Source organism: Vombatus ursinus, unplaced genomic scaffold, assembly GCF_900497805.2.
Source record: "Vombatus ursinus unplaced genomic scaffold, bare-nosed wombat genome assembly UNPS02010394.1, whole genome shotgun sequence".
In the NCBI taxonomy this organism is placed as follows: Eukaryota; Metazoa; Chordata; class Mammalia; order Diprotodontia; family Vombatidae; genus Vombatus; species Vombatus ursinus.
Window position 1 is genome coordinate 9374971 of NW_020950172.1, and position 23699 is coordinate 9398669.

Genomic DNA, 23699 nt, shown 5'->3' on the forward strand with positions numbered 1-23699 from the left:
CTCTCAAAGCAGCTGGTTCCACCTCTGAAGAACCTCTTTTTTTTAGTAATATTTTATTTTCCCCCCATGTACACGTAAAGACAATTTTTAACATTCATTTTTAAAATTTTGATTTCCACGTTTCCTCTCTCCCTCCCCCCTCCCTGAAACAGTAAGCAATTTTATACATGAAGAACCCTGATTCTTAGGTTTTTCATTACATTGAGTGTCCCCATAATTCTGTGCCCCGGGGTCCCAGGCAAACTATAGTCCTTAAGGACAGTGAATGCCTTTTGGCCCCCATTGGAGACTTCTTTCCAGGCTGCGCCTCAGTTCCCTCACCTAATCCTAACTGGGCTTTCCAGCCCCAGTCTGCCGGGCTCTGGTCTGGGCCCTTTCTGAATGTAGCTCTGGTCCTCCCTGCTACAATCCCCACCAGGACCTGGGGCGCTGGGATGGCCATTGGTTACAGGTGGGGAGCAGCCGCTGGCCAGAGAGATGGGGCTTCCCGTCCACCCCAACTCAAGCCCAGCTGGGTCACGTGGAATAAGGGCCATTCAGCCATGGAAGGATAGGAGGGATAGGAGGGGGTGTTTCTGTGGGCTGCCAGCTTAGGTGCCTACAAAAGGGCCGTGGTAACAAACACCCCAAACAAAGCAGAGAAGCCCGTCAGCTGAGAATGCGTTTAAGAGACACAAAGGTGAGAGTGCCCTGGGCTTTGCCCCATCTGCCTCCTATGGGGCAGTGGGGTCAGTACTGGACGCCTCCTGTAAGGCAGGGCACGGTCAAGCTCCGAGTGCAGCTGGGGAGGCCAGGAGGGAGCAGGGCCGTCACGGGAGGACCTAGCAACAAAAGCCTACCTTGGGCCTGGCTCTGCTGGGCAACGTTGAAAGTCAAACAATCCCTCCCCTTGGGAGCTACAGTGTTTCAGGTCATTTGAGAGGCCTGAGAAAGGTCGTCCTGTTGAGGAGCCTTGGTGGGAGGGGGGAGCCAGGCAGGTTAGCCGCCATCTTCAAGATGTTTTTCAGTCGTGTCTGACTCTCTATGACCCCATTTGGGGCTTTCTTGGCAAAGATACTGGCGTGGTTTGCCATGTCTTTCTCCAGCTCATTTTACAGATGAGGAAACTGAGGCCAACAGAGTGAAGTGACTTGTCCAGGGTCACACAGCTAGTGAGTATCTGAGGCTGGATTAGAACTCAGGTCTTCCTGACTCCTAGAGAAAGACATGGCAGACCACTCCAGTATCTTTGCCAAGAAAACCCCAGCTGGGGTCACAGAGACCCAGAAATGACAGAAACGACTCAGCCTCAGCTTCCTGGCTCCAGGGCCACCTGGCTGCCCTGGCCCAGTCTGCTTGGCCCGGAGGGCAGAATCAGGAGTGGGGGAGAAGTCGTGGAACTAGGTCCCAGCTCCATTGAAGGCTCCCATGAGCTTCCTAACGATTATGTTGTCTAGAAGTAGAGGGGGCCACGGGTGGGAGGGGAGGGTCCCTCGGCCCCAGGACCAGACAGCTTTCAAGCAGAAGCTGGGGGGCAGATCATCGGGCTCATGGCATGAGGGATTCCTGGTCTGACTCAGTCTGCCCTCTGTGAGCAAAATTCCCTGTTTCGAGGGGTTCCTGACCTGCTCAGGGAGGGGAGGCAGAGACTAGGGTCCAGGGAAGGACGAGTGTGGGGATGGTGCCGAGAGGGTGAGAGGCTCAGGCGGCTGGAAAGGATCAGAAGAGGAGATGCAAGAGGGGACTGGTCCAAGGCGATAGAGCTAATAGGCGTCTGAGGACAGGAAGGGCGTTCAGCTCAGGTCTTGAGGCCAAGCCCTATCCCTGTGCTCCACACCGAGGGCTTCCTGAAAGAGTTAACTAGTGCAGGAGAGCCAGATGGACAGATGGGGATGTCCATCCGGTTCACAAAGGGAAGGGAGGCCCTGGCAGCCGGGCAGCCCCAAGTCCCTCTTCAAGAGTGACGACCCTGGGACTTTCCCAGACTTTTTCATGGAGGCTACACATTGAATACAGGAAAGAGTTCTGAACTAGGAGGCAGAAGATCTGGGTGCGAATCCTGCCCTGATACTCATTAGCTGTGTGACCTTTAACTCTCTTAGCTTTGGTTTCTTCTTGTGTATAACTTTCGTAGGGTGATGTATTCCAAAGAGTTGTTGTAAAGAAAGTGCCTTGAGATGCTTCAGAAATGAGGGGGTGGGCATGGGACCAGTGAGGTCTCAGGTGAGGACGCTCCCCTCCTAATGCCAGTCAGCACCTTCTCTGGATTGTTTGGGGCACGGAGAGTTTAAGTGACTTGCCCCAGGGTCCCACAACCAGTATGTGTCAGAGGTGGAACTTGAACCCAGGTCTTCCTGGCTGTAAGGCCAGTCCTCAAGAACCTTCGTGCCTCGCTGGTCTGACTGTGGTTGATTAGAACGTCGTTTTTTTCTCCCCCCCAGAGCATCACCCATGACACACGGAGGTTCCGGTTTGCCCTCCCATCTCCACAGCACGTGTTGGGCCTCCCCGTCGGTGAGTCCTGTTCCTAACCTTGGGCTCCCATGGGGAGTCTGACAGGAAGCCTTGCCCTCTTGGGGCGATGCTTGGGCCCCGGGGGCAGGGATGGGGGGGAAGTGGGGGGAGCGTCTTCTGGGAGCTTGCAGGGCAGGGGTCTGAGCTGAGCGGCTCCCAGCCTCCCTCATCATCCTCTTGCGCTTTCTGTGTGGCCAGTTTGGTCCCTGGACAGATTCTCGTGAACACCCAGTGTCCTCACCATAGGTGGTCAGTGAGGCTGGGAACTCTCTTGGTCACAAACATTCTTCCTTTCGTTTTAGTTTAATTTTTATAGAGATCTTTTAGTTTGGCATTATCTCTCCTCGTGTGTGTGTGTGTGTGTGTGTGTGTGTGTGTGTGTGGTATACATTTTTGTATATATGCATAAAGGTCCCATATATACATGTGGGAATAGATGGATGGATATATGTTCCTTCTCTGCCCTATCCAGAATTCCACCCTTTGTGATCCAAAGTAAGAAAGAAAAGGAAAATAAAGGCAGTTCAACCAAACTAACCCCCCCATCCTGGAGTAGGACAGGGCAGGCAGGCCTCCTCAGCTGTCCTGGCCAAAGAAGGGGAGACAGCCCCTCCTCTGAGGCTGGGAACTTGTTTTTAAAATTTAACTTGTGTTTAGGCTGAATGCAAATGCCAAATCAAATGGGCATTTTCATATATGTAATAGAAGGGAAAAAAGTGGGGGGCGCCATCTCCGCGTGAGCTCCTGGTGACCCAGTCTGAAGGCCAAGCATGAATGTCCGGCCTGGGGACTCCAATGTCGTGCCCTGGCATTCAAGGGCGCTGATGACTGGGTGTCAACCACGGGGCCGCGACTGCTGGGGGTGGGGGCGAGCTCCCCCTGCTGCCGCCGCCACCCCCGCCGCCACCCCCGCCGCCTCCAGCTTCCTCCTCTTCCTCTTCTTCTTTCTCCTCATCAGTCAAGGCTTCTTACTCTGATCTCTTCAAGCTTTCACTCTCTAATTGCCATATTCCGATCTAATCGGTTTCTTTTGTGACCTGCGGGCTTTGTGAATGCGATGCATTTCACAACATGGCATACCACCCCAGTATCTATGCCAAGAAAACCCCAAATGGGGCCACGACTGAGCAAACACAACAGATTTCACCCCATGGTTCTGACCCGGGCCGCCACGGGCTTCCCCAGGCCGATTGGCCAAGGGCGGCCACGGCACAAAGAGAGGGAGGAATTCTTACCCTAGAGAGCCACCCTGAAGCCCCGGCCTCCTGTTCCATCCTCCCTCAGGTCAGCACATTTACCTCTCAGCCCGGATTGATGGGAACCTGGTCATCCGGCCCTACACCCCAGTGTCCAGTGACGACGACAAGGGCTTCGTGGATCTGGTTATCAAGGTGAGCCCCCCTCCCCCAAGGTGCCAGGGGCTTGGGCTGGCATTGGAGAGGACTGGGCATTTCTTCTGCGCCATCAAGGAGCCGTCCTTCATTACTTTTCTTTTTCCATCATGGGACTAGAGCCCCCTGTCTAACTTCTAGTTAATGAGATCCAGCCATCACCTTGTAAATAGCAAACCACATGCTTCAGAATCTGCTGAATTTCCATCTCCGTCCCCTACTCCCCACACGGCTCCCTTGGCCAGGGGCTTACAGATTACTGTGGTCCCTCAAAGCCTTTGGGAGGCATCATGGTGGCCAAGAGGTGTTGAGAGATATTGCAAAGGTAAAATATGGATCTGTGGGGTGGGAGAGAGAAGTGAGAATGAAACGGAAGGCTATGAGCCTGGAGGACTTGGGGACTGGTGGTGCCCTTGATAGTGATAGGAAAACCAGGAAGAGAGGAGGACTTGGTGGGTGAGGGGCTGGGGGGTGATAATGAACATGTTGAGTTTAAAGTGCCTGGTGGACATCCCGTTTTTGATGTCCAGTAGACAGCTGGAGATGTGAGACTAGCGTATAGGAGAGGTGAGGGCAGCAGGATAGAGATGGTCATTAAATCTACAGGAGCTGATGAGGTTCACATTGGCCCTAAGGTCCAACGGAGGTGGAGAGGGAGAGGTGAGGCTGGGCCCTCTGGCCATATAGCGTGGATTATCCCAGGGCATCAGGCGGTGGTGTGAGGGGGATGGAGTCCTAGGGGTTTGGAGAGAATACTGGAGCCACAGTGGTTAGGTGGCCCAAGCAAGGACCCTTACCTCCTTCCTGGGCAGGTGAGGCAACCAGAATGCCCCTCCAACCCCCGCCAGAGACCCTTTCCTGGGACTTTATGACTCAGGGCTGGAACGAACCTTAGAGACCATCCAGGCCAATGAGCCTTAGATGAAGTGACTGCCCATAGAATCACGTGACTAGCCGAGTGGGGTTCAAGCCTAGCTTCTCAGACACTGCATTCAGGGCTCTCTCTCTTCTCTTTCTTCCTTATTCCCTCGCCAGCCTGCCAAAGGGTCTGAAATTTCAACGTGAGGTACGCACTTCCTGGGGGGGGACTTAGAATTTTAGATACAAGCGTCCTTGGGGCGCCTAATGTTGCTATGTGACCTTGAGTAAGTGACTGTCTTCTCTGGGCCTTAATGATGGGAAGCGCATTGACCCTGTAAGCAAAAGACCTGGGTTCGACTCTTACCTCGAATACTTACTGCTTAAGTGACCCTGGGTCACAGTCCCCTCTCTGTGCCTCAGTTTACCCATCTGTGAAATGTTGGACCTACATGGGCTCTGAGGCCCCTTCCAGCTCCATGCCTAGGATCTTGTGATTCCTCACCCACAGAACGAAAGGGGTGACTTTATTGCTAAGGTCCCTCCCAGCTCTGACATTCAGCGAGCTGGAATCTATTAAATTGTTATCAATCATTTCTATGTTACTATTCCTTAAGTGGTCAGGTTGTTTTCCAATAGGACTGCTCCTTGAGGACTCAGGGTGGTGGTGGTGAGGGGAAGATGAGGGTCAGGGCTGATGAATGAAAAGGATGGCCCTGCTGGGAGGCCCAGGGCAGCCAGGAGATAGCTCGAAGCCCCCAGTTTGGGAGGCGCCCCCAGAAGGAGGGGCTGGCCCAGACTACAGATGGCTGTCGGTCTTGGGGTTTGACTTAAATGGTGGTGGTTGGGGCGGTGTTTTCTAGATTTACTTCAAAGACACAAATCCCAAGTTTCCTGCTGGCGGGAAGATGTCCCAGTACCTGGAGAGTATGAAAATTGATGACACCATTGACTTCAGAGGCCCCAGTGGACTGCTGGTCTATCATGGTAAAGGTAAATTGGTTTCAGCGTTTGTCATCTTGTGTTTTTACATCACCTTGACTTCCAAAGAGATCCTACCCCTTTTACCTACCTAGTGAGTAACAAAGAACGTAACAGAAAATGAATAAAAAAAGCAAAGGAAAAGCAAGGCAGTTGATTAAAACTAACCAACGTATAGATTGAGTGTGACATGATGTACAGTGTTCCACATCCACAACCCTCCACTTCCACAAAGAAAGGAGGAAAGTGCATTTTCTCTTTCTCTTTTAAATATTTTTACTTTATTTTATTTTATTTTTGGCTAGGCGATGGGGTTAAGTGACTTGCCTGGGGTCACACAGCTAGAAAATGTCAAGTGTCTGAAGTTGAATTTGAACTCAGGTCCTCCTGACTCCAGGGCCGATTCTCTATCCGCAGCGCCACCTAGCGGCCACAATATTTTTATTTTCAAATGACACTCCACTTACTCTTCTGTTTATTCTCTTGCAATTGGGAAAACAAGAAAAACAAAATTCCTTATTATAAATTGTATAGTCCAGCTCAAACAAATTTCCCCATTGGTCATATCTCAAAAAACATGCTTCTGTCTGCACTCTGGATCTATCACCTCTGTATCAGGAGGTGGGCAGCACCTTTCATCATCAGTTCTGTAATTACGGTTGGTCATTGTGTTTATGAGAGTTATTAAGTCTTTCAAAGTCTTTGCTTATCTTTGCAGTATTGTTATTGTATAAATTGTTCTTTCTTGGTTCTGCTCGCTTCACTTTGCATCAGTTCATGTAAGTCTTCCCAGGTTTTTCTGAAAGCATCCTGCTCATCACTTCTTATAGTACAATAGTATTCCATCACATTCATATACTATAAATTGTTCAGCTATTCCCCAATTGATGGCACCTTCTTAGCTTCCAATTCTTTCCCATTGCAAACAGAGCTGCTATAAATACTTTTGTACATATGGGTCCTTTTCCTCTTGCTTTGGTCTCTTTGGGGTATAGACCTAAAAGCGCATCAATCCTACATCAAACACAGTTTAATAGTTTTTGGGTATAGTTCCAAATTGCTTTCCAGAATGTCTGGACCAGTTCACAACTCCAGCAACATTGCAGTAATATACCTATTTTCCTACAGCCTCTCCAGCGTTTGTCTTTTTCCTTTTTTGTCAGTTTTGACAATCTGATGGGCATGAGGTGTGACCTCAGAGTTTTGTTAATTTACATTTCTCTAATTAGTAGTGAGTTAGATAATTTTTTCTTACATGGCTAGTGACAGTTTGTATTTCTTCCTATGAAAACTGCTCGTCCTTATCCGTTGACAGCTTCCTGTTAGATTTTATTGGCAAGATATAGAAATGCTGATGATTTAGGTGGCTTTATTTTATGTCCCTCAGTTTTGCTAAAGTTGTTAATTGTTTCAATTAGTTTTGTAGTTGACACTCTAAGATTTTTTCGGTGAATGGCACCTTTCTTATAAGTTTGAATCAGTTCCCTGTATATCTTAGACGAGATCTTTTTTTCAGAAAAACTTGCTGTCAATATTTTCCTCATTTGCCTGCTTATCTTCTCATTTTAGCTGCATTGATTTTGTTTGTTAAAAAAACAACAAACTTTTGAATTTTCTGTAACCAAAATTGCCCATTTTACCAACTGTGATCTTCTCAGTGTCTCTTGACTGGTCACAAGCGCTTCCCTTACCCATATGTCTAAAAGGTAATTTCTTTCTTGCTCTTGTAATTTGTCAATGTCACCCTTTATGTCCAAGTCATGTATCCATTTGGCACTTATCTTGGCACCTGGTGTGAGGTTTAGGTTAGACCTGGTTTCTTTCAGTCTACTTTCCACTTTTCCCAACAGTTTTTGAAAAATAGTGACTTTTTTCCCCAATAACTTGGATCTTTGGGTTTATCAAACACTAGGTTATTGGGCTCAGTTGCTTCTACATGTTTCTTACCTGATATTCTGCTGATCAACCTCTTTATTTAAGCACTACCTAATTATTTTTGTAATTGTACATCTGGTACTGTTAGTCTCCCTTCCTTCCCACTTTTTTTAAACTGAAAGTCATAACTATTTATTTACTGAAAATCACAAATATCCTAAAAAGTGATGAACCTCTTTTTTTATTAATTAATTTTTTAGTTTTCAACATTCATTTCCATAAGCTTTCGAGTTTTAAATTTTCTCTCCCTCCCCATGATGGCGATCAATCTGATTTGGCTCTACAAATACATTCCTATTAAACATATTTCACATTGGTCATGTTGTAAAGAAGAATTAGAACCAATAGGAGGAACCACAAGAGAGAAGAAACAAAACAAAACAGAAGGAAAAAAAAAGAGCAAATAGTATGCTTCTATCTGCATTCAGACTCCATAGTTCTTTCTCTGGATGTGGATACCATTTTCCATCAGGAGACTTTTGGAGATGTCTTAGATCCTTGCATTGCTGAGAGGAGCTAAGTCTATCAAAGTTAGTCATCACACAATGTGGCTGTTACTGCTTCCCACTTTTTAAAATTAATTTTCCTTGAGATTCTTGATCTTTTGTTCCTTCAGATGAATTTTGTTTATATTTCTACCAGCTCCGTAAAGTTATCCCTCAGTCATTTGATTGATATGAATAAATAAAATAATCTAGGTGATATGTCATTTTTATTCTATTGGTTTGGTCCATCCATGAGCAAGTGATATCTTTCTAGTTATTTAGCTCTGCCTTTATTGGTGTAAAGAGTCATAATTGTACTTCTATGGTTCCTGTGTTTGTGAGTAAACATTTTATATTTACTATAGTTATTTTAAATGGAATTTCTCATCCTTTCTCTTCCTGCTGGATTTTGTGGAATATGTGGAATATGCAGAAATGTGGATGATTTATGTGGGTTTGCTTTGCACCCTACAGCTTTACCAAAGCAGTTCATTGTTTCAGTTAGTTCTGCAGATAACACTTTCAGACCGTGACGTCCTCGGCCAAAATCGGTCATTTTGTTTCCTCTCTGATTCTGCTTATTCCTTCCATTTCTTTTTCTTGCCTTATTGCTACACTTAGATTTTCTGGCACTGTGGCTGGTGGGAGTGTTGACAACGGCCATCCTGTTTCCCCCTGATCTTATGGGGGAGTCTCTAGTTTACCCCCATGACAGATGAGACTGGCTCTTGCTATCAGATAGGTTCTACTTTGCATATCAAGGACATGGACATTTATTCCTATGGTTTCTAGGTTTTTTCTTTCTTTCTTTCTTCCTTTTTTTTTTGTTTGTTTGTTTCTAGGTTTTTTTCAATAGGAATGGGTGTTAGATTTTGTTGAAAATTTTCTCTGTATCTATTGATAAAATCGGGCGGCAAGGTGGCTCCATAGCGCATAGAGCATTGCGCTTAGAATCAGGAAGACTCATTATCCTGGGTCCAAATCCATCCTCAGATACTTACTAGCTGTGTGACCCTGGGCAAGTCCCGTGCCTGTTTGCCCCAGTCCTCATCTGTAAAACGAGCTGGAGAAGGAAATCGCTCTAGTATCTCAACCCAAAAATCTCCAAATGGGGTCACAAAGAATCAGATACAACGGAACCCGATGAACAACAACAAAGCGGACCGTATCACCTGATTTTTGTTTTTAATATGTTTCTAGTTTTCCTGAGATTGCAGCAACCCCGCATTTTGGGTGTAAATCCCACCTGGGCAAAGCTTGTAATCTTTGCCATGTGATTCTATGGTGTAAAGCGCATTTTTTCACCTGTCCTTCAAGGCCAGTCATCCTGATTATTATAATTATGCCTGCTTCAGGTTCACTTTTAATTCAGAAAAGGTGAATTATTCATCCAAACAAGACCCTAGCCTTCTTGCAGGTTTCTGTAGTAATCATCAAGTGCCTTCTGTCCGGCCTTTACCTGGGACGTGGGCGAACAAGCCCTTTCAGGGGCCTGAATTTCCATCTTCTCTGGGCTCCTTTCTGGGTGGATGAGCTGGGGCAATCCCTTTGGCTCTCCGGGTGTTAGACGTGGAGGCTGGGGTAATGACAGCCCACGTCCTGGCCCCGGCTCCGGTTTTTCACACGGCTGCTTTGGTAGTTTCCGCATCTGCCCCCCGTGTAGGAGGCATGTTTTCAAAGCTCCTGGGTCCCACTTTGCTCCACGTAATGGTCTCTCTTCCAGGGAAGTTTGCCATCCGTCCCGACAAGAAGTCGGAGCCTGCCATTAAGGTGGTGAAATCGCTGGGCATGATCGCAGGAGGGACAGGTAGGTGAGGAGGGATCTTTGGGGCTGTGCGCTCCACTCGCCACCCCGCCTGCTTCAGCTTGGAACCTGGGCTCCCTGGGGACCCCCGCGGGTCAAGGCCCTCCCCAGCTGCCACGGTGGATCGCTCAGAGCCTGGCAGTTTAGATAAACAGTCCCTTTGATAAAAATGTCCGACAGCCTTAAAGGCAGGCCCCAAGGTTGTGAGAAGCAGCCCAAGAAAGTAAGAGCAGGTAGAGGTTGCTGGCAACTTCTAAACAGTTGGCAAGGACGTCCCCTGGGCTCACAGGGATTCTCCTGCTAATGCTCTAGAACTGTTCCCCTCCTGCTCGTCCAACGGCCCGACCCCAGGTCCTCGGTCAGGGCCTGTGGACTCCGGCTGTCCCGGCTCTGCCTCACACACGCTCTTGGCTGGATGTGGGGTTCGTTTATGCCTGTCCCCCCTGCCCCAGCCCAAAGCTGGGGGGTTGGGGGTGCATACACATACGCACACACGTGTGCACACGCCCACACATGTTTTCTTCCAGGCATCACCCCGATGCTGCAGTTAATACGCGCCATCATGAAGGACCCCGACGACCACACCGTCTGCCACCTGCTCTTTGCCAATCAGGTCAGTCCTGGCCCCTGGGTCTCCGGATATGCCCTAGCCCGAGGGCACAGGTCGGCTCCAATGCTTCCGGGCTGGCCCTCGGCCTGGGCCTCCCGGCCTCCCCTCTTGGCTCGGCTCGGCCCGTCCTGGGGAAGCCTCCTGTGATCTCACAAAGCTGCCGGGATCTACTCTTGCAGGGCGTGGTCTCCGCGCCCCCAGCAGAACGGACGCTTCTTGAGGGCAGCTCGGCCAAGGGAAGGTCTTGGCATCCCCTGCGCCTGCCCCGGGCCTGATGCTTAATAAATGCTTGTGGGGAGAGACAAGTTTGGGGACCCTCTGACAACAGCCCCATGGGACCTCTAAGGCTTGAGAATTCGCCAACTCAGTGAATGTCTTCTACGAGGCCTCAGCCCTGCTGGCCCCTCTCCCTCCCCTCCTGTTATCTGCATTTTACAGATGAGGAAACTGAGGCTCAGAGCAGTTAAGGGACTTCTTGCCTGAAGGTCCCTTCCGGTTCTGGATCTGGGATCCTATCAATGACCTTGGGCAAGTCACTTCTGCTCCTGGGGCCTCAGTTTCCCATTCTGTATGATGTTCAGTTGTTTCAGTCACGTCCAACTCTTTGTGGCCCCATTTGGGGTTTTCTTGGCAGAGATACTGGAGTGGTTTGCCGCTTTCTTCTCCAGCTCATTTTACAGATGAGGAAACTGAGGCAAACAGGGCAAAGTGACTTGTCCAGGGTCACACAGCTTGTAAGTGTCTGAGGCCAGATCTGAACTCGGGAAGATGTCTTCCTGATTCTGGGCCTCCGCTCTGTGCCCTCTAGCGGGGCCTTCTGTATGATTGATGACTTCTTTTTTTTTTTTTTTTAAGGCAATTGGGGTTAAGTGACTTGCCCAGGGTCACACAGCTAGAAAGTGTCAAGTGTCTGGTCTGAGGCCGTATTTGAACTCAGGTCCTCCTGATTCCAAGGCCGGTGCTCTGTCCACTGTGCCACCTAGCTGCCCCATTGATCGATGACTGCTAAGGGCCCCCACGATCCCTGTTTCAGGGACATCCCCCGTTTCTCTTCTTCCTCCCTTGTTCTCACTCTCTCTCTCTCTCTCTCTCTCTCTCTCTCTCTCTCTCTCTCTCTCTCGGGCGCCCAAGCCAGCTCCCGGCCCCATTCTTCAGTCGGAGCCTTTCTGGGGATGTTCGCCCTTATTTACAAATGACATACCATGGATTTTTTTGCTTTTGCTTTTTTCTAGCTACTCTCATCTGTGGGATAATCCCCGGGGCTTCTCAGGCTCCCATTGGCTCCGATTCTCTTAGGCCTTTATCTGTGGCCTGAGCCCCTCTGCAGACCCTGGGCCTGGGGGTGCTTGTGAATGGTCTCTGTGATCCCTTCATTCCATGACCAGTGACCCACAGCATCTCAGAGGGGGACGGGAAGCCTCGGAGGGAGGCTCTCACTGGAGCTTTGGTTAAGAGCAGGGCCCTCCAGAGGGCTTCACGCGTCGGGCATGGAGGACTGCGGTGCCTCAGAGTCTGAATGGCCGGGCAGAGGCCCCAGGAGGGGAGGTGTGGTGGTGGAGACGCTGCTGGGCTTACAGTCAGAAGATCTGGCGTCCAATCTCCCCTTTGACACGAATTGGCTGTGCGACCACAGGCGAACCACGGAACTGCTCTGGGCCTCAGTTTCCTCCTCTGTAAAGTGGGAGGGGTGCACTAGAATGGCCCCCACCATCTAAAGTTGTGAGCCTATGACCAAGAGAGCTAAAAGGACCTTGGGTTCAAATCCCACCTCCCAGCTCTGTGACCCTCTGTACGAGGGCAAGGCTATGCCTCAGTTTTCCCACCCACTCTCCCCACAGGCCATGAATGATCTCAAAGGTCCCGGTTAGCTTTGACTCCCAGGGTATGGGCTCCCTCAAGGAAAGACTTTTGTTCAGCTTTTGTTTAGTTTTCTTGTGGGTGACACCACCCAGGCTGCCTGAAGAAAAACCTGTATTGTTCCGGGTTACTTATTCATTGTGAAACCACATTCCAGACTGTGGCGGCTGGACCAGAGAGGTTGCCATGGTGACCCCAAAACTCAGGCCAGATTCTTTCTTTCTTTCTCTGTTTATGCAAAAGAAGGCTAGAGCAAGAGATAAAAACCATACTCCCACTGAGGTCCCTTCCTCTGTTCTCTGATGTGATAAAGGAGGACCTATCTCTATCCTTTCTCAATTCTTTCCTCTCTCCCTTCCTTCCTCCCTCCCTTCCTTCCTTCCTTCCTTCCTTCCTGTTACTGAGTAGAGCCTGAGAAAGTCACGCAGCCATGATGATGGGACACTGTCAGTCCTTGCCATCTAGCTTCACCTGGGCCCTCCTTGCAGATGGCCTTTTTGCTCCTCCCAGGATGATTCCAAACTTCTGTTCCTCCCTCAGTCCACACTCTCATCCCTCTCCCTCTCCTGTCTCCTTCCTCCTTTTCTCAGCCAAACTCCACGACTCAGCTGTCTACACTGACATCCTCTCCTTTTGCCCTCTTCTCAGCCCTTCAGTCTGGGTCCTGACCTCATCATCAACAGATACTGCCCTCAGAGCTCCCACTCTCTGTGGGAGCTGTCCGACGATAGAATGGGCTGCTTTGGGAGGTAGTGAGGTCCCCAGCACTGAGGTCTTCAGGCAAAGCCTGTTTGACCTCTTGTTGGGTATGTTGAGCAGAGGTTTTTTTCAAGCTTACACCAGAATAAATGCTTCATCCCCTGGGATTCTGGTATTCAAATTCGTGGTTGACATCTGTCCTCGGCCCCTTGCGGCCTGAGGCCCCAGGACAGCCCCAAACAAAGTCTTCTTTCAGCCCAAGGATAAAGCCTTCTCTTACCCACTCATACTGCACCACGGAGACATGGGAGCTTTGTCCCTTTAGAATGCACGCAACATGGGTCAGCTTCCACTGAGAACTCCCTCGGACTGCCCGGGCTCCTGGACGTACCGTCAGCCACGCGGTGCCCTAGACTGGGCACCAGGGACCTAGCTTCTTTCCCGGCTGCTGGGTGCCCTGGGGCAGGCACCTACTGCCTCTGCTTGGGCCTCACTCTCCCCATCTGTAAAGTAAAGGCAATGTTGCATGGGGGACAGAATGCTGACTTTGAGGCGGGGAGACCTGGATTTGAAATCCTGCCTTTGACATATATGATCTGTGTGACCTTGGGCAAATCCCTTTACCTTTGTGCCTTTTTCCTCCTCTGTAAAATTGGGGGGGGATAGATTCATGACCTCTAGGGTCCCTTCTGGCTGTAAGCCTGTGATTGCGTGACTCTGCTCCCTCCCTGAAGGCTTGCAGGTAGGCCTGGCCTGAGGAGAGGAAGAGGAGCATCCGGGGAGAGGTTGAAAGGGGAAGGAGATGGAAGCGTTTCAGGCCCTGGTTCCTTTCTCTGTGTCTACCAGGACTTGGAAATGGGCTTCCCAGAGGGGCTGCAGGCTGGTCTCTGCTTCTGTACCGGCTCATGGCTGTGTCACCCAGCAACGCCAGAAGCAGCCACCATCACTGGTGGGGGCTCAAGCTTCCTGACCTAGAAACATAGGCTGGTGCTGTGACTGATCAATGAGGAAGGGGAGGAGGAGGGGGAGGGGGAGGGGGAGGGGTGCTGTTTGAGGATCAGGCTCACTGATCCCTGGGGGGGCGGGGCATGACTCTGCAGGCCATAGGCTGAAGGCGGAGATGGCCAGAAGCAGGGCTCCTGGGGTGCTAGGCACCTGCCCCTTAGACACCTGGGACCTTAGAGGTTATCCTGTCCAGCCCCTTCATGTTACAGATGAGGAAACTGAGGCTGAAAGGGAGGAAGTGACTTGCCTCAGGCCCCTCCCAGATCTGCCATTTCCTGTTCTAATCTCCCTCCTAGCTCTGACATCCCCTGTTCTAAGGGCCCTCCCAGCTCTGACATCCCCTGTTCTAAGGCCCCTCCCAGCTCTGACATCCCCTGTTCTAGGGCCCCTCCCAGCTCTGACATCCCCTGTTCTAGGGCCCCTCCCAGCTCTGACATCCCCTGTTCTAGGGCCCCTCCCAGCTCTGACATCCCCTGGTCTAGGGCCTTCCCAGCTCTGACATCCCCTGGTCTAGGGCCCCTCCCAGCTCTGACATCCCCTGTTCTAGGGCCCCTCCCAGCTCTGACATCCCCTGTTCTAAGGGTCCTCTCAGCTCTAAACTGTATGATCCCAGATAGGGTAGATTGTGTTATCCCCATTTTCACAGATAAGGAAACTGAGGCTCAGACAGACCAAGTTGGAAAGAGCGCAGGCCTGGGAATTGAGGAGACCTGGGTTTTAATCCTAGCTCCACTGACAACTTCCTGTCCTCTTCTGACTTCCTTCCCTCTCTGGACTCCACAGTTCTTTACGTTACTACCGCCATCCCTCCCCCAGCCTCGCTGCTGTCTAAGGTCCTTCCTGGCTCCTGCATCCCATGACTGCAGGGGCCACGCTTCCCGTCACCATCCTGTCACCCGTCTCCAGGGCTCTCTGCAGCTGTCTCTGGAGGGCCTGGGACAGTGCCTCCGACCCTCCCTGGGCCCATCCATAAAGAGAAATTAAGGGAGAAAAAATCCACCGTAGGAAAGTCGAGGTTTCTCGGTCTGGGTGAAGGGGCGCGGCGGGCTGGGTGTCCTTTCTTTGCTTCAAAAGGTCTCCTCTGACAGAACCCCTTCTACAAAGTTCCTGCCTCCTCCCCCCACCCCTTTTTCTTAATGGGGAGCTCCTGGTACTAATACTAATGACCACAGCAATGATAACTCACATTTCTCTATCGCTTTGTGTGTTCTCTTATTTGGTCCTCAGAGCCACCCTGAGAGGGAAGCGCTATTATCATCCTCATTTTACAGATGAGGAAACCAAGGCAGACAGAAGTTCAGTGACTTGCTCAGGGCGACCCTGCCAATAGGTGTCTGAGGCTGGGTCATGCCACCTGGGGGGACTCCCGTCTACCCAAGTTGGGGAGACCTTCTCTGTGTAGCTTAGGGTCCAGAGAGTTGCCTGGGCTCCCTAAGAAGTCCCACAGCCAGAATGTGTCAGAGGCAGCGACTAGACCTGAACCCGGGTCCTCCTGCTTACTGTTCAGGCCAGCTTTCCCTCCCCCTCCTCTCTTAAGGCCCTTTAGGGCGCCCATCTTGGCTAAAGCCTTTAGAGTGTCAGGGTCCCCTGGGGCTGCGGGGCAGTAGGGTCCTCCTCTGGGAGAGGGGCGGGAGGCTTGCCGGGGGGGGGGGGGGGGGGGGCGGGGGGGGGGGGGGGGGGTCTTTTGAATGCTTGCTTCACTTCTGGGGGTCCTTCAGGGGTGACCTGCCCAGAGGCAGGGAAATGGCCTAGATGACCCTAAGGATCACTGGAGGTATAAGAGCTGCTAGGTTCTAATCCCAGCAAGGCCCTCCCTGTGCGATAAGAGAGTTCAGAGGAACCCCCATTTTTGTAAATCTTTGGGGTCTACAAAGTATTTCCTCATGACAGGTCCGTGAGACGGGAGGTGACCATGGTACCTGGAGGCTCAGGAGTAGTGGGGTGGGGGGGTCACGAGGAGGAAGAACATCCCTTCCCCATTTATGGCTGAGCCTCTTGGGGGAGAGCTGGGCTGAGTGCGTGTCTCCCACCTTGTCCCGGCCTCCCCTGCCTCCCTGCCTCTGTCTGACTCTGTCTTTCTGGGGGCCTCCCTCCTGCAGACAGAAAAGGACATTCTGCTCCGATCTGAGCTGGAGGAACTGAGGAACCAGCACTCAGCCCGGTTTAAGCTCTGGTTCACTGTGGATAAAGCCCCTGAAGGTGAGGGGGTGGGGGTGGGGAATGTGCCAGAGGGAGGGGCTGTCCCAGAGGTGGTGGGCTGTCCCAGGGATGGGGAATGTGCCAGAGATGGGGGGCTGTCTCAGAGGGAACAGCTGTCCCAGTGGTGGGGGGCTGTCTCAGGGGGACAGATTGTCCCAGTGGTGGGGGGATGTCCCAGAGGTGGGGGGTTGTCTCAGAAGAAGGGGCTGTCCCAGGGGTGGGGGGCTGTCTCGGGGGGGGATTGTTCCAGTGGTGGGGGGCTGCCCCAGTGATGGAGGGCTGTCCCAGAGGTGGGGGGCTATCTCAGAGGGAGGAGCTGTGTCAGCGGGGGGGGGCACACCTTCCCTGGAGATCTCCCAGCAGAGGCTGACAAACCCCTTGTCAGGGATCCTCTGGGCTTCTGGGGGTGCTCTTCATATGTGGCCCCAAAAGAGGGGTTATGAGCAGAGCTGAGAGTCCAGTGGATGTCTCCAAGTCCAAGGCTTCTGCCAGACCTCACTGGCTCGTACACTTGGGTGGAAAATGAGGGAAGGCCTCATGGAGGAGGTGTTTCATTTGAGCTGGGCCTTGAGGGATGGGCGAGATGGCAATCGGTGGGGTTGGGGAGGGAGAGGGGAATTGAGGAAATTTTTCACTGGGCCAGTCTCAAAATAATCTATTTCCTCCCCCCTCCCTTGACCCTTCAGATTGGGACTACAGCCAAGGGTTTGTGAACGAGGACATGATCCGAGAGCACCTGCCTCCCCCTGAAGTCGATCCCCTGATCCTCATGTGTGGGCCTCCTCCCATGATCCAGTATGCCTGCATCCCCAACCTGGACAAAGTGGGGTACTCCAAGGAGCTGCGCTTCTCCTTTTAGGGGGGACAGTGACCTGGGGCAGCACGCAGGCGGGGAGCTGGCTTACGGGAACACGGTCACACATATACATACATTTACACATATGCACACATACATACACATAAACCAATGGGCCCGTGTCAGGTGCTGAGAAGCCACACCCGACCATAGGTCTCTAGACTGGCAGCCCTCCCCCCAGGAAAGCAGGCAGGCCTCTGTACCTTCCCCTCCCAGGCTGAGTGGGTGACTGAGTTCCGTTCCTCCGCCAGGGGTGACAGTTCCCAGGTGGGCGGTCACGCTGGTCACTCGGCTGGAACGTAGCCACTCCCAGACACCGAAGCATCTTTCCACAGTTCATTTCTTTCAGTCACACGCTGCCTAAAAAGTCAAGGGTCTCTTCCTTTTTTTTTTACATTTTTACATTTTATTTTTTCTTCTCCAATAAACCCAGCTCCCATGCAGGAAAGGGTTTCTCCAAAGGAGGTGGCTCCAGCCATGGCTGGTCTGCACTCCCTTGGGGCCGTCACCCACCCAGGGGCCCGTCCCGGGAGCTTGAGCAGAGTCCCTAGGGAGCTCACAGGGGATCCCACACGCCCACTACCCCTTCCGCAGGCTGGGGCAGCTTCCAAGTCCTGAAGGGGGCGAGAGGGGGCCAGCTCCAGAGGGGCCAGGCAGCAGGGCACCACGGCCTCCTGGGAAGTCACGATGGCACCGGGAGGGCAGGCTCACTCCAGCCGTCCTCCTTAGCCCGTGGTGTGATTCATTTATTCCTCTGCCTCAGAAGGGAAATGGAAAGAAAGCTGCTTGTTTTGGGGGAAAAGTACTCAAAGAGTTGTGGAGGACTTATAAGGAGGGGAATCTGAAAGCTGGGAGTGGGCCAGGCGCGGTGTGAGGGCGGAATTACTGGGCAAGCGGGTCCAGCTCCTCCGATAGGAAGCCCAAGCGGTCAAGGTGTGTGTGTGTGTGTGTGTGTGTGGGTGTGTGTGGGTGTGGGTGTGGGTGTGAGAGAGAGAGAGAGACAGAGACAGAGAAACAGAGGGACAGAGAAGGACAGAGAAGCAGACAGGAGAGAGAGAGGGAGAGACAGAGATAGAGAGAGACAGATGCCAGGGGTCTTGGCGTGGTCAGACAAAGGTCCCAGCCCCCTGCCCCTGCCTCTTCCAACGGCAGCCTCAGGAGGAAGCCAGGTTCCAAAGTGTTCTTCCCCCTAGGGGAGCCTCTCCCCCAAGAGGCCAGGCAGTCTAACATCTGTACCAGATGTGTGGTTTTTCTTCCTTCCCTTTTGCGAGGGGTCTGCCTCTGCTAGTAACTACTTTCCCCTTCAAATGTTGCTTTGCGAATAACCGTTGTCTCTTGGCATCAGAGGGACAGGGTCACTTGGCCAGGCTGGGTAGAGGTGTGTGTGTGTGTGTGTGTGTGTGAGTGAATGACGGTGTATTTGCGTGTGTGTGTGTATCCTCGTGATGGGAAGGAGAGAGGGTGGCCGAGAGGGAGGCAGCAGCAGCAGGGGCTGCAGAGAGAGAAGGGGCTAGGGAACGGGGAGGGTGGACGGGAGGCCCCTTCCTGCATTGGGCCATTAGCGCCGACCTCGCGGTGACTCGAAGTGGACGGACCGTTCCAGGTCGGGCGGAACTTGGGGCCAGAACGGCCCATGGAGGGAAGACGCTGCGGGCGCTGCCCGGGTTTGCTCCCCCAGAACTGCCTTTCCACATCCTGGTTCCGCCCAGCTTCTGGGGGCACCCCCGGGCTCCCTGGGCAGCAGGGGGGTCGGGGCAGTGGGTGCTGCCAGCAATGCTTTTGTCCTGCTTCCTTCTCCAATAGTGGCTTTCTTCCAGGCTACAGTTTTTCTTTTGTGCAGAAAATAGAATAAAACTTTGCTCAATGTTGCTTTGCTGTGGCTGTTTCTTTGTCAAGGAATGAATCAGCTTTCCTCCAGGAAACTTGGGACTGGGCTGTGGAGGTCAGGGCTGGAGTCTCCACACCAGAAGAGCCTTCCTAATCATAAGATCTGCCCACACTGGAATGGGCTGCCTTGGGAGGTAGTGAGCTCCTTGTCAGTGGAGGAACTTAAGTAGAGGCTGGATGTTGGGAGGCTATAGGGGTGTGTGTGTGTGGGTGTGGGTGTGTGGGGGGGTGGGGGGTGTGGGGGTATGTGTGTGTGTGGGTGTGTGCGTGTTGAGGGAGGTTTTTTTGGGGAAACAATTGGGGGTTAAATTACTTGCCTAAGGTCACTCAGCTAGTAAGTATCTGAGGCCGGATTTGAACTCAGGTCCTTCCGACTCCCAGGTTGGGGCTGTGTGCACTATGGCACCACCTAACTGCCTTGAGGTTCTTAAGTAGAGATTGGGGGACGTGCCCTGAGGTCTCTGCCCAAGATGAGATTCCACATAAACACAGAAGAATGGCTTTGGAAGGGGAGAAAAGCTGCCAGTGTTTGCAGCTGGATCCAGGGGACAGGATGAGCGGTGTGCATGTGCAGGTGTGGCTCATTCAGGATGCTGCCCTGGGCAGCCCGGGACATCACGAGGTTTCTGCAGTGCTGAAGGACCGGTGACTCGCAGGGCAAGGGACCAGGTGGGCTGCAGGTGAGGCTTCAGGGTACAGGGGAAGGCAAGGATACTGGAGGATGGTGCCGTGGGTACCCTGTAATTTGGCACCCTGGGCAATGCCCCACTCACCTCCCCTAGTTTCATGGGGTTCTCATTTAAAATGTACTAGGCCCACCCCTAACACCCAACTGGGTCCTTCACCAGGCTATAGCATGTCAGCCAAGGCAGGCAGGAGAGCTGCCAGGACCCCAGCACCCTGGTAAAGAGCGTTTAGAGGAAAGGGGAGAGAGAATGGCAGACAGAGACAAGACAGGGAGAGAGAGGGAGAGAGAGAGAGAGAGAGAGAAGGAAGAGAAAATCAGGGCAGGCTTCGTGGAGGAGGTGGAAAACCTCTCTGCCCAGTCCAGTCAGCCGGTCTGTGTCAGCACAGGCTACAGTGTAACTGGCCCGTCTTTATCATGAAGAACGTCAATAACCATCCTGTAGTCTGCATGGGACACAATCACAGCAACCCTACGCTATCTCTATCCCACAGTAAGAGGGCGCTCTTCCTCCCAGGCTCCCTCCCTGAGCTTCGTTCTGCCCCAGACTGCTCAGATGTACAGGGCAAACCTCCAGACGCCCTTTCCTGCCTGTGTAAGAAGAGGGTGAGGACTTTAGACCAGTTAGTCCTAATCCTGTATTTACTCTTTGCTATTTACTTTTAACATTCATTTACAAATTTTTTGAGTTCCGAACTCTCTCTCTCCCTCCCACCCGTAGGAAGGCAACGTGATATCAGTTATACATGTGAAGTCATGCAAAACATACCTCCGTATTAGCCATGTTGCCAAAAATACCCCAAACGGTAAAAAGTAATAAAAAATAAAGTGAAAAAAGGAATGCTTCCATGTGCACTCAGAGTTCATTGGTTCTTTCTCTGGAGGTGGACGGCATTTTTCATCTTGAGTCCTTTGGAATTATTTTAGATCATTGTGTTGATCAGAGTAGCTGAGTCATTTACGGTTGTTATTGTGTAAACTATTCTCTTGGTTCTGCCCACTTCACTTTGCATCAGTTCATGTAAGTCTTCCTCTATTTTTCTGATAGCATCCTGCTCATCATTTCCTTTTCTTTTTTTAATTTTTAATTTTTTTTATTAATTTATTTTGATTTATCAATAATCACTTCCATTTTCTCCCCCTTTCTCCCCACCACCCTCCCCAAGACGGCCCCCATCTGATATAGGCTATGCATTTACATTTATATTAAACATATTTTCACATCAGTGATGTTGTAAGTAAAAATTAAAACCAATAGGAAGAACCATCAGAAAGAGAAAACAAAACTCAACAGAAGAGAAAAAAAAATAGCAATTTGACTTCCATAGTTCTTTCTTTGGATGTGGACAGCATTTTCCATCACAAGGTCTCTGGAGATGTCTTAGATCCTTGTATTGCTGGGAAGGGTTAAGTTGATCAATATTGTCTTCACACAACGTGGCTGTTATTGTGTACAACATTCTTTGGTTCTGCTCACTTCACTCAGCATCGGTCCATACAAGTCTTTCCAGGTTTTTCTGAAGTCAGCCTGCTCATCATTTCTTATAGCACAATAGTATTCCATTACATTCATATACCACAACTTGTTCATCCATTCCCCAATTAATGGGCATCCCTTCAATTTCCAATTATTTGCCACCACAATGAGAGCTGCTATAACTATTTGTGTACAAATAGGTCCTTTTCCCTTTTCTTTGATCTCTTGGATTTTTGAGTTTCTCAAACCTTAGTTTACTACGGTCATTTACTACAATGTATTATGTACATAATGTATTCGACTGATCCACCACTCTATTTCTTAGACAGTACCAGATGGTTTTCCTGATTACCATGATTTCATGACAGTTTGAAACCTGGTACTGCTAGGCCACCTTCCTTCATATTTTTTCCCCCACTGATTCCCTTAATATTCTTGACCTCTTGTTCTTCTAGATGAATTTTGTTATTTTTTTTCTAGCTCTATAAAATAATCCTTTGGTAGTTTGATTGGCATGGCACCGAGTAAATTATTTTAGGTAGAATTGTAATTTTTATTATATTGGCTCAGCCCACCTATGAACAATTAATATTTCTCCAGTTGTTTAGATCTGATTTTATTTGTGTGAAAAGTATTTTGTAATTGTGTTCATATAGTTTCTGGGTTTATCTTGGCAGGTAAACTCCCAAATATTTTATGTCTGCTGTTATTTTAAATGGAATTTCTTATTCTATCACTTCCTGCTTGGTTTTGTTGCAAACATATAGAAATGCTAATGATTTACATGGGTTTATTTTATATCCTACAACTTTGCTAAAATTGTTAATTGCTTTAGTTTTTTAGTTGATTCTCTAGGGTTCTCTAAGTATACCATCATATGTATGAGTGACAGTTTTGTTTCCTCATTGCCTATTTTTATTCCTTCAATTTTTTTTCTTGTCTCACTGCTAGAGCTAGCATTTCTAGTACAATATTGAATAATAGTGGTGATAAAGGACATCCTTGCTTCACCCCTGGTCTTATTGAGAAGGCTTCTAGCTTATCCCCATTACAGATAATGTTAGCTCTTGGTTCTAGGTAGATACTGCTTATTTTTGAGAAAGGCTCCACTTATTCCTATGCTTTCTTGTGTTTTTAATAGGAATAAGTGTTGTATTTTGTCAAAAGCTTTTTCTGCAATTATTGAGATAATTAAATGATTTCTGTTGGTTATGCTATTGATATGGTCAATTATGCTGATAGTTTTCCAAATATTGAACCAGCCCTGCATTCCTGGTATCCCTCCCACCTGGTCATAGTGTCTGATCTTTGTGATATATTGATGTAATCTCCTTGCTAGTATTTTACTAAAATTTTTTTTTATCAATGTTCATTAGAGAAATTGATCTATACTTTTCTTTCTCTGTTTTTCTCTTCCTGATTTTGGTATCAGCACCATCTTTGTGTCATAAAAAGAATTTGGTATGACTCCTTCTTTACCTATTTTTTCAAATAGTTTATGCAACATTGGAATTAATTGTTCCTTAAATGTTTGGTAGGAGTCATTTGTGAATCCATCTGGTCGTGGGAATTTTTTCTTAAGGAGCACATTTGTGGCTTGTTCAATATATTTTTCCAAGACAGGGTTATTTATAATAAGTTATTATATATTATAATAAGATAGGATTATTTATAATAAGTATTATATTTCCTCTTCTATTATTCTGGGCAACATATTTTTGTAGCTATTCATCTCTTTCACTTAGATAATCAGTTTTACTGGCGTATAATTGGGCAAAGTAACTTCTAAAAATTGCTTTAATTTCATTATCATTGGTGGTGTAATGACCCTTTTCATTTTTAATACTGATAACTTGGTTTTCTTCCTTTTTAAAAATCAAATTAATCAGTGGTTTATCTAGTTTATTGTTTTTCCCCCCATAAAACTAGCTCCTAGTTATATTTATTCAATTTTTCAATTTTTTTAACTTTCAATTTTATTAATCTTTCCTCTGATTTCCAGGATTTCCATTTTAGTACTGGCTATTTAAAATGTTCTTTTTCTAGTGTTTTTTTTTTTAAGTTAATCTCTTATTTTCTATAGAAGGAAACAGAGATTAGGTTATTTACCCAAAGACATACAAAAACTGGTTGACAGACCCAGGAATCCAACCCTAGTTTCCTACCTCCCAAGTTAATCAATTAATCCAATCAATCAATTAATTAAAAAGCCTTCATTCAGTACTCACTGTATTCCTGGGGCTCTCTAGATCTCCCTACCTTCTAAGAGAAGGACATGTAGAAATACCACAGAGGCCTTCAGAAGGAGCTGAGAAACCAGCCATATAAAATTGTGAGATTTTGAGAATGGAAATGAATGAGTTGAAGGAAGCCTTTCTCTTGCCCTGTGTGGGGTAAGGACAAAATTCAGCCTCTTCAGGGATAGGTAGGGGCCTCCATTCAACTATGGCCTCTGTCCTGTGGGAGGGATAAAGAGA

At 49.5% G+C, this 23699-nt stretch overlaps 1 protein-coding gene across 2 annotated transcripts in view; it reads left to right on the forward strand.

Moving 5' to 3' along the window:
- Window positions 1-18179, forward strand: part of LOC114037406 (NADH-cytochrome b5 reductase 3) — a 37408-nt gene extending 19229 nt beyond the window's left edge. For both annotated transcript variants that reach the window (XM_027854255.1, XM_027854256.1), the window contains exons 3-9: window positions 2421-2493; window positions 3778-3884; window positions 5606-5735; window positions 9867-9950; window positions 10475-10560; window positions 16218-16317; window positions 17004-18179. In XM_027854255.1, coding sequence (XP_027710056.1) covers window positions 2421-2493; window positions 3778-3884; window positions 5606-5735; window positions 9867-9950; window positions 10475-10560; window positions 16218-16317; window positions 17004-17176 — 753 coding nt within the window. In that variant the 3' untranslated portion in view covers window positions 17177-18179. The remainder of the gene's footprint in view (window positions 1-2420; window positions 2494-3777; window positions 3885-5605; window positions 5736-9866; window positions 9951-10474; window positions 10561-16217; window positions 16318-17003) is intronic.
- The last annotated feature ends 5520 nt before the right edge of the window (window positions 18180-23699 follow it).